This window comes from Aythya marila, assembly GCF_965140915.1.
Source record: "Aythya marila genome assembly, chromosome: 8".
NCBI classification, from domain to species: domain Eukaryota; kingdom Metazoa; phylum Chordata; class Aves; order Anseriformes; family Anatidae; genus Aythya; species Aythya marila.
This window is the reverse complement of record NC_139049.1, coordinates 31,178,586-31,189,329: the sequence shown is the minus strand read 5'-3', so window position 1 is coordinate 31,189,329 and position 10,744 is coordinate 31,178,586. Positions and strand designations below refer to the sequence as shown.

The 10,744-nt window shown below is 48.7% G+C and overlaps 2 protein-coding genes across 2 annotated transcripts; one reads left to right on the top strand and one right to left on the bottom strand.

Moving 5' to 3' along the window:
- Positions 1-1,908: 1,908 nt before the first annotated feature.
- On the top strand, positions 1,909-3,577 carry INSL5 (insulin like 5; the record flags this gene model as incomplete). The annotated part of the gene is made up of 2 exons (XM_082765527.1): positions 1,909-2,083; positions 3,342-3,577. 2 exons carry the CDS (start codon positions 1,909-1,911, stop codon positions 3,575-3,577), a joined length of 411 nt encoding a protein of 136 aa, XP_082621653.1.
- Positions 3,578-3,673: 96 nt separating this feature from the next.
- Positions 3,674-6,351, bottom strand: DYNLT5 (dynein light chain Tctex-type family member 5; the record flags this gene model as incomplete). Its single annotated transcript, XM_082766056.1, has 3 exons — positions 3,674-4,899; positions 5,944-6,068; positions 6,216-6,351. 3 exons carry the CDS (start codon positions 6,349-6,351, stop codon positions 4,696-4,698), a joined length of 465 nt encoding a protein of 154 aa, XP_082622182.1. The 3' UTR covers positions 3,674-4,695.
- Between the last annotated feature and the right edge of the window lie 4,393 nt (positions 6,352-10,744).

The window sequence follows — 10,744 nt, the reverse complement described above, 5'->3', positions numbered from 1 at the left end:
CAGCGAGGGCTGGGATGGGAGCTCTGGTCAGCGTGGAGCAGTCCAGGCTGTCTGCTTGGGGGCAGAACAGAAGAATCTGAAACACAGCACACATTGGTGCACACACACACACACAAAATGCCCAGCGGGCCACCAGCTGCACCATGGTGCCTTAGAGGATTTTTGCACAAAATCGGGAACATTTTTAAAGATGAGTCGCTAAGAACATGAGCGAGGTTACAGCCACAGAAGAGATCAGCACAGCAGAGATCCCCTGTCACAAGAGCTCGGTGCAGTGAAGTGCTCTGCCTGTCAACTGGCAAAGGCAATAGCTGCCAGCTCCTGAGAGCATTACGTGGGGAGACATATATTTTATAGATACAGGACATTCGGGCTCTCATTAGGCTCCCAGTAAATGCCCAACATTTAAACACATCACTGAAGTTAAAGATCATTTGTGATGCATTAACATTCACTTCCTTCTGCAGCCTGCACATTACACAACCTGCACGCAGGCTTAGCCTTGACGTGAGATGAATCTTCGTGCATCGCAAAGACATCCAGCCATTAAGGTGAATCATGTGTTAATCATTAGTTAATCATTATTACAAATTAGATCAAAATGCACCATATATTTTTCATCAGGGCTCATGACTGTTTACTCACTGATGCTTTCTGTCAAGGCTGTAACATTTTGTAATTCACCCTGCACACTGTGTGTCACAGAACTGTAACGTTACGGTGCTGGAAAACACTCGTGGTGCTAGGAAGTGCTACAAATCCCCGAAGTTCCTCATGTATTTTGTTCTCAAATATGGAATTTCTGACTGTTTTTTTTCTTTAAGGCATTTTATTGAAATAATTTTTAATTGAAGCTCACAGCAACCGCAGCCAACAACACGCAGAACAACACCGAGCTCTGGACACCAGCTGATGTGCCAGCCCCTGGTCCCAGGGCTGCTCCCTGCTGCTTTAGTGCACCCATTTCTGCCTTTCAGATATTTATTGAAAGGAAAAGAATGGCCAGGACAGTGCTCTGCAGCTATCGGTGCTTTGTTTAGAGCCATTGCCTGCTCTTTTCCATGCCTTTTGGACAGATGCAGAGCGCTGCAGCTGCAGTGGGGCCTTTTCACTGCGCCTGGGTGTCTGCAAGGCAAGTACCCATGGATGCGAGGCACAGAGCAGCTCCATGGCTCTCCACGACTTGTTCCAACAAGCTCACCATGCTCAAACACTCCACGTGCTGCAGGGCTGTATCCCATCACTTAGCACGCTAGGAAGCATAGCGTTTGCAGGTCTGGATGGCTACTTTGGCCACGAACACCCCTCGGGATGTGATTTTCTCCTGCCCAGCTGCCCTCCTGCACGCACTGCAGGCTCCTCAGAGGTGTGCGGCTGCTGCTTGGCCAGAGAACCAGGCAGGGGAGATGGGGAGGTGCACAACTGAGGATGTCCCTGGGAGAAGTCACCTCCCTTGTCATTTGGGGTCACAGAAAAAGGCCCGGAGTCCCTCAAGCTGTGCTAACACCTGGGCAACAGGCTGTGGTGGCACAGCTGTGCTGAGACTGGCAGAGAGGAAACCCATTACCTACAAACCACGCAATAAACGTTTTTGCAGAACATACACATTAAGGGTATTGCTCTAAGCCCGTTCCCTATAAAGGTGCCATACTCCGTGTTCCCGTTTTAAAGCACTTAGGTAGCCTGAAGATGTCTTTAACACCAAACCCCAGCGGCGTAGCCCAAAGCCCATAAAGCGCCACCAGAAAGAAGCGATTAACTTCTTTTGGGCAAACATCACCACCCTCGGAGCGAGCCATTACCCAGCGGAGCGCACGGAGCAGCCGTATAAATGCGGGGATTTCAGCAGCTCTCCCCAGCTCAGCCTCGCACATCTCCTCCTCCTCCTGGCCCTCAGCACCTCGCAGAATGAGGAGCACGCTGCTGGCCCTCGCTGTGCTTGTCCTGCTGGCTGCAGCACACCAAGCTCACGGCGAGGGCAGCGCCGTGAAGCTCTGCGGCAGAGACTTCGTCAGAGCCATCGTCTTCACCTGCGGCGGCTCGCGGTGGAGAAGGGACTTGGCCGATTATCAGTACCTGTTTGGTGAGTAGTAATTAGTGCATCATCACAGCATTGACAGCGTGGATTTGGCTTTGAGATCCTTCAGGGATGTGGTGCAGCTTCACATCTCTTGTTTCCTCGCAGCTTGTTTTGCTTAGCTATTTTATTTGCTATTCTGCTAAATTGAAAAGATTTGGATCAAGATTTTCCAAGTCAGCCTGAGGAAGCGTGAGTTAAGTGCAAGGTTACCACTGAACGCTTATGCTATAACATTTTATACTAAATTTTATTTTAAATGTTATGCTGTAACACTTTACATGTCAGAGAGAAGTCTTGCTGCAGTCAATACAAGTTTCACCATTATCTTGGGTACCACACTACCTCTTTCCCCATCAAAACCCAGAAACTTTATGAACAGCTTGAGGATATTAAAAATAAGAATACAGGATGCCAAATACACGCTCTGTGATTGAAGTATCTTTACGTGCTGCTGTGTATTTATTATATATCTATTAGTGCATTCTTAGGTAGAGTCAGAGAATTCAGCCACTACATGCACTGCTAGAATTTGTACTCAGACAGGTTAAAATAACTAGAAAAAATGAAAATAAATGAGGCAGATGACAGGAACAGAGGCTTCCTATGTTTTCCATGCAATAACAACTGCCTTTTCTGAAAATTTTATGGTAGCAGCAGCTTTAAAAAGTGATCCCATCTGCAGCACCCTACCAGAAAGTATGGTAAAGGAGAAGGAAACAGAGCTGCTGAATTAAGTGAGGTATCTGCTATAGCTTTATAAACTCCACGTGCAGTGCCCGGTTGTACGGTGGTGTTTGAAATGCACATGAATCACAAGCATGATTTAAGTGGGAACATCCAGGAACTCTGCGTGTCTGATGTGTTAACACAGAAGCTGCATCTCAGGAAACCCACAAGAAGCCCTCGGTTAACACGCTCATCAAGTGCCGCTCACATCAAATCACTTTTATCCTCTGAAGCAAACGTATCAGTGTAAGGCTGATTAGGCAACCGCTCTGCAAAGAACACTCTGCAGTACAAATCCATGAATTCCTGTTATTTTAACATGTTAATCACAGAATGTGCACCTCACATAGCTCTTTTAACACCGTGCTGGTGAGGAGACAGTGATCCCATACATCCCAGCTGTTAAATCAGGAGCATGGCTAATACTCTCAGCTCTCTAGCTGTAGCTTGGTCTGACTTTCCTTCTGATAAACACCTATAATTGACTCACGATTCCATGACTTGTAATGCTTAGCTTCTAATTTTTATGCAACAGAGAGCGAAAACCCCCCGCCCTCCTCTGAGAATGGTTATGCAGATCCCTTGACATACACGGACCGGAGGCTGGGGACTGACAGCGAGGAAATCCTAAACACCAAGCCCGAGACGAAGCGAGGCGTACAGCGCCCCAGGAAGATGTCGATGCTGAGAAAGCGCGAGGTGGCCAAGTTGCTCACCACATCCTGCTGCAGCGTCGGCTGCAGCGAGAGAGATATAAGCTCGCTGTGCTAAAAGGCAGCAGATGCTGATGAGGCTCGCTGCTGTAGCTTTCATGGATTAAAATAATCATGACATAAACGCGGTTATTTCAGTTGTATTCTTTAATTGTGGATTCATTCTTTGGAGTACACTAAGGAGTAAAGGCTGAGTAGTAAATGTTCTAGTGCAAACCAGCTAACGGCTGCAAGGGCAGCTCAGGTTGGTTTGTCTACATTCTACAAAGTACAGTGTTTTAATTTTTACATGTTAAAATTGTTACATTTTTAAACACGAGGGCAATTTCTTTCTATCCAGCGACTAGTCTAGTTTCAGCTTTGCACATAAAATGTAGTAACGTTAGCCATTTACCATAGGCGTTTCCTCTTACTTACGAAAATCCAACAGCCGATTTTAGACCTGGTATCAACTGTGAAACACGGGTAGCAAAAAGCCCATCCTCAGTAGCAACAGACTAAAAACAAGGCTGTGCAAATAACTCTGTGCAGAGCATCACACCACGAGGCCTCCAAGTCAGAGCCCTGCCACAGCGTGGGAATTGCTATAGCAGAAGAGACTGTCATCAATTCAGCACTGATTGCCCTTAAAAGGGGCAGGTGCCATGATTTGTTTCCTATTGCAGCTGTTTCCAAGAAAGTCTGCCCAAGCTCCTGCCTAGTGGGCAGTTAATTTGCACCCAGACAATTTAAATTATGATATAATTTAAAGGCATTTATCATTTGATTTCAAATGTTGTGGGACAGTTAGTCTTAAGCACATGCTTAACTGCCTGAAAATGCCATTTAATGCAGACTATTTCAAAATGCTTTTGTTTTACTTTCAAAAAAATCCCTCTGTGATTTCTACTTGGGGATCATGTAGCCACAGTAAATTCAAGGAGAAAGAGTATTACAGGGATACACTGTTCTGAAAGCGGTTAGAATCAGGCGCAAAACGGCATTTTACAGAGAATCACTTCCCAGAGAAAGCCTTGGGAAATACAATTATTACATCCACCACCAAAAACCTTACGGTAACCACATTACAAAACACTTTAGAGTTGCCTTGGTCCTTCACAACTGTTCTCAGAAGCAGAAACAGGAAGAGTTAGAGAGAATGATAATTTTTCCCACTGCTAAAACTCAACTACCTCATTATTCAAAATAGACTGCGTAGACATTTGCAAGAGCAAACAGTGAAGTGTTTTTGAACACATATGATGAAAACGTATCAGTCGCAGGATCCCACAGGCACCTGCTTCCGATCTGCATGCTCTGCTCATTCAGCTGCCCAATGTGCGTCACCACAACAATCTTGTACCTCGGCACCAGGAGGGCTTTTACCCGAGCTTTGATAACCTGCAAGAGAGAAGCGTGGTTAGACTCCAATGGCAAGCTCTCTTCGCAGGGGATGCTCAGTGACTGGGTTTTCTGGGATGCAGCAGTGTGAGCACTGCACTAGTGAGCCCTTGCAATATTCCTGATGATAATCTTTGAAATGCTGCAATTTGAAACATCCACAGCACGCTACCCCAGCCCCACGAGCAGGTGGATGCATGCCGCTGATGTCATTTGACAAAAAAACCACAAAACTTCCATCTGCTAAAGCAGTCACATTTTTCTGCTCGACTACAGGAATGTGAGCACGGGTGTGAAGTGAGGAGTTAGGGTACGTGAGTGCCATCCTCCCACTGCACAGAGATCACCTTCCCACACACACTCACACTTACCTGCTGAGCACAGGGGGAAAAGGTACCTGAGGCAGTACTGCTTTTTCTATGCCAACAAGCCCTCCTGGGCCAGATCATCTGAAAAACTAAAAGCTCAGGACAGTCTTTTCTGGGCAGCATGTGCAGCAAGGCTGGATTTAGCCAACAAGGAGTTTGCACGTGTCACTGAGCAGAATTAAGCCACTGTAATAACACAGGTACCACCAAGGGCTTAGTTTGGAAAGGTCTGAAACACACTTCAAACTTATCAGTAGCATTTCTGGACAGGGCAAGAATTTTTGTCCAAACCGTGTGTTTGGCCAGAGCCACTGCTGCTCAAACAACCCCCACCATCAAACTATAGCTCTGCTCCTGCTCCAGACCAACCCTCGGTGCATTTTGAGGGCCCCCTCCAGCGTTTGCTTTACACTGCTACTGACCCTGGATGGTGCCCACCGCCCTTGCTCTGCCTGTGGTTACAAGTGAGAGGTGTGCTGCTGGAAAAAAACAACCCTAAAACCTCAAGTTTTGCGTTAACTGCTACCAGAAATGGCACGGGGAGGGGGATGGATGCCTCATTACCTACCAAGGAAGGAGAATACAATCGAGACCGCGCTGAGGGACCCCCTCCCAAACCTCCCTGAAGCAGCAGGAGGACACCACAGCCCCCAGAGCGAATGAACCACGGGGGTACCTCGGCGATGGTCTTCGCCATCTCCCTGCATGTGCCAGGCTCGTAGGGCAGCTCCTGCAGGTGCCCCCGCAGCACGTCCCGCAGGATGGCCTCCACCGCGCCCACCGGGAAGCGCTCGGCAGGACCTGTGGCAGAGCGGGGACACACGCACTGAGTCCCCCCCAAACCCCCAAATTCCCCAAGGAAATTGGGGTTTCCCCAGGAAATCCCACAGCCCTGAAGCCAGGGCGGGCTCCCCGCTGACACCCCGGCCCCACAGCCCCGGCCCCTACCCGTGAGGGGGCAGCCGCCACCCCGCTCCCCGCCGCCCCGCTCCCCCTCGCCCGGCCCGGAGGCGGTGCTGGGCCGCCGGGGAGAGCCCGGAGGGCACCGGGGCTCCGTGGCCGACCCGCCCGGGCCTCGCCGCATCCCCCCTCGGGGCCGCTGAGGGGCCGGGAGGGCCTCGGCCAGCGCCGCCCCGCGGCCGGCGGCCCCTCAGCGTCCCCCTGTGTCCGCGGTCTCCTCATGATGTCGCCACAGCCGCCTTGTTGCTCTTCGTGTCACTGCAGCCCCTCATGGGACACCCCTCCCGGCTGTCTCCTGTGTTGGCACAGCGTCCCCACAGCCGCCACACGTCCCTCTGAGCCCCTCAGGTGCTTCCAAGCACCCCCTTTCCGTGTCCCCATGTGCCCCGCCATGTGTCCCCAAAGCCCTCCAGCAGGGTTCAGCAGCCCCCATAGGTCTTATGGTCCTATATAATGGGTTCCTACAGCCTCCCCCACGCTTCTATGGGTCCCCAGGGGTCCCTGTGGTCTTTACAGAGCCACACGTGTGCCTGCAGCCCCTTTGTGTCCCCATGACATCCACAGGTCCCCGCCTGTCACTTCAGTCCCCTCAGGTCTCCATGGTCCCTGCAGGTCCCTAAAGGCCCTGATGTGCCCCTGTGGCCTCCATGGCTCTTCCCATCCCTCAAGTGCACCCACAGGCATGGTCCCCATGTGTCCCCACAAGCCCTAAATGTCCCCACAAGTCCTAAATGTCCCCACAAGCCCTAAATGTCCCCATGGGTCCCCACATGCCAACCCCAACCACAGCCCCATGCCCCAGCTGGGACACTGAGCTCAGTTTCCTACGGGGATCGTGGCAGCCTCCATCCCTCTGCTTGGCTCCTCCGGGTGCTCCTCCACATGGAAGCAAAATGCACTCAAAGTAGTGTTTTCTGGTTTTTATTTTCAAGGAAAAAAGAAAAATCACATTTAAATCGCAACTTAGGTGGGTGTTTGATGTGGTTCTCATGTATAGAATTAATAAACTTTGTTCTGATGTGGGGGATTCTTTGTTGCAGTATTATGCATGGTAAATAATTGCATATTCAAGATTTTGTGAAATGGGTGAGAGGGAGAATGGAGGAAAGACATTTATAAAAAACATTATTTACAAAAATGATATCCACATATTCGTATCCTAATCTATAAGGCAAGTAACATTTAAAATATGTTGTCTCATGATTATCTTCAACAAGTCAATACAACACATTCATATTACCAGTGGTCAAATACAAAGCTTTGCTGCAGGAGTCCATGTGCAACAAACCTGTACGTCTTTACAGTTTTTCTCTGAGAACATTAGGTAAGCAGCAAAGTTTTCATCACAGACTAAGCAGTACCTAGGCCATCGTAGACTAAAGGTATAATATATCTCATTGCACGTTTAGGCAAGAAAGGCCAGCCATTCATTAACTTATTTAACTTAAATCTTAAAAATAGACCTGTGTATCTTAATCCACAAATATTTATAAACATTTTATACACGAGGGGTTTCATAAAATGATATAGCTTATATAGGGTGATACCCCGGGGAACCCAATTTGCTGCTGGGGCTCCCTTTGAGCCCGGAGGGGCTGCAGCAGTGGGGGCGCAGCCCAGCCTCCTGTGTCCCCCCGCTGCCAGCCCGCCTGGGCAGGACCGGAGCTGCGAACCGAGACCTGACGCGATTCCTCTCTCAAACTGCGACTCAATTTTGGGTAAGATTTGTGCCACCAAAGCACCTGGCCGATTTCATCAGCCTTGGAGCATCCTGGATGGAGCTGGGAGAAAGGAGTGGGTTTCAAAGACACCATGCATGGATTACAGGGCCGAACCGCAGCGTGGCATTTCCCCCCAAAATTGCTGCTTGTCAAGAAGGAGAGAGAGTTGTAACAGAGAAATAAATATTCTAAGCACCTGTTAAAACCTGCCGTATCTTCTCGCATACTGCTCGGCCTGTAGTGAAGTCCTGCTTCTGTGCAAACCCTTGAGGAACATTGCCTCACAAACACATGCGATTTTCAAGAAAATTGCCAGCAGCACTACCGGCAGTCCCTCCTGAAATGCAAGGAGAGATCGTACAGGAGGTGTGGGCTATTTCTACAGGCCTTTATCCTGCTCTGCAATGAAGTGAGAATTAAAATATATCATAAAAAAATCATAAAACCTCCTAGCTCTATCAGAATTGCTTTCCTTGTAAATTTGTGAGAAAAAGAGTAAGTATTCTGGCTATGAAATGAAGTCTTTGAGACAGTAATTCCTTACAGGGAAAGTACAACGTGATGAAATTACGTATTTCAGTCACGGTAAGCTTCAAAATTAAGATTTTTAACAAAGACATTTTCACATAAAGATGACGCCTTTGACAACAAAAGAATAGGGGAAAATCACTCCATATTCAGGGTATAGAACTGGCTTCCTCAAGCACAAGCTGAAATAGGTGCTACGTGTTCAGGGGGAGCACCATCAGCTCTACTAAGAAAAAAAGCCAAACGGAGACGGGTTTGTCTGAGACACGGAATTACAACATACATCTGAGGGCATTTTCAGTAAAAGATGTTTGACCCTCTTAGGTCATTTAAAAATACAACACCTTCTCACGATAGTCTGGCCATTTGGAAATGTTTCTGCTGCAAAAAGGTGAAGCCGTGGCTCCTGACGTGACACTCGTGCTGCAGGAGCCCCAAGAAGCACCTCTGGGATGCTCACCTTGAACTGTCCAGGTCCCAGGAAAGGAGCACAAGGACAGCGTGTGGGGTCTCGCTGAGAAAATAACTGCCCCTGCAAGAGCAGGGCAATTTGTCACCTGGGCACTGAACGACTCCCCTAGGTCTCCCTGATCTCGTTAAAAGGAAAGGCGGCTGGCTCTCACCTGCAGGTGTGCATGGCTTCAAAACGAAGGGTGGAAGCAGCATTTTCCTCCGGTGCAGCCCAAAAACCAGGCAAAAGGGACCCTGAGAGCACCCCACTGCGACGTCTCCTGGTGCTTACAGCCTGGGAAAATGCTGCCCTGGGAGCCAGAGCTCACCTTAACGTTACTAGGGGCATTGGCTTTTTTTTCTCACCTATGTTAAAAAACCCGCTATAATGGATAACTCCTGAAAGGGCACGCTGAAGAAAAAAAAATAATATAAAAAAATAAGTATTTTAAATATCACATAACTGCGCAGACATCCTAAGAGCAGCCTGCACCAGGAGGAGCGTGCAGTTGTGCAACTTCCTCGCTGCACGATTGCGCTCGGGACAAGGTTTTGCAAGGGAAGCCACACGCACACGGCGAGAGCCCAGCACAGAGCCCGGAGTTTGACAGCCAGCGGCCTTACAGCAAAAATAACCAGCAGCTTCACAGCAAGGGAGCGATATTTAAGAACAAAAGTAAACACCAAATGAAATGCTTTTGATTTGGGGATGTTTTCTAGTATTGAATGATCTCCTAGTTATTAGATATTGTTCATGTAGAAAGTTGCTCAGGAACTCCTCCTGCAAGGAGCACCCTCAGCTGGCTGTGAAACCTCAATACTTGCAGCAAACAAGAGAAAAAAAGTTGCAAAAAAAAAGGACTTTCTGTTCCTGACATCTAAAGAGCCACGTCTGCAGGTGTCTGTAGAGAAAAACAGCCCGGCCCCATCTGCAACAGGGCGAACCCGCAGGTGCCAGGACCCAGCACATGGGAGCAGGGCCCGAGGGGACCACGCTGAGACCTTTCTGTGCATGCACCCAGCCTAGTAACTGTCTGAATACTTCCTTTTTTAATCAAACAGCCCGAGTGCTGCTGAGGGATGCGAAACGTTGGCAAAAACAGCACGAAGGAAAACTGCCCCAAACCGCTGGGTTCGGTCCCAGCATCGCCCACGACAGGGGCCCAGGCGTGCACAGGGAATGGGGCACGCGGCCAGGAGGGTGCTGAGCCCCAGCACCCACGCCTGGAAAAAGGGACCTGGTCTGGGGGACACGAGTGGGACAAGCTCGGGAGCTTTGGGTTATTTGGTTTGGTTTTCTTTTTTTTTGTGTTTTGTTTTGTTTAAAAAGCATCTAAAAACCCAATGCTAATGTAAACACCTTGTCTTTCAAACAAAATATAAAGTAAAATATCTATGTTCTGGCAATATTTACATTATAAAATCCTTATTTTCAGGACTATGACATAGATCTCTTCTGGAAGCATGAGCTTATAACATTTGTACACAGCATGAACCAATTATGCGGAAACTGATTCTTAGATTTCGCCCTGTGCCTGAAGGGGGTGGGCTGTACAGTTTATACATATTTCCATTTTGGGGGGGGGAAATAACTAAACGGCCTGAGTGCTCCATCTGGGAATACCGGCGAGTTTGCTCTCAAAAACTTGTGCTTTACCTTCTGTGTTTGCACTTCTCTTGGGCACCCATCCCACCACACACACCCCGACCTAGAGCCGCCTCAGGACGGAAACATCTCCAGGCCATGCGAATGCTGATCCCTGCACCAGGTGCTTTTGGCTCGAGCTGCGTTAGTTTTTTCAATATTTGTATACTAAT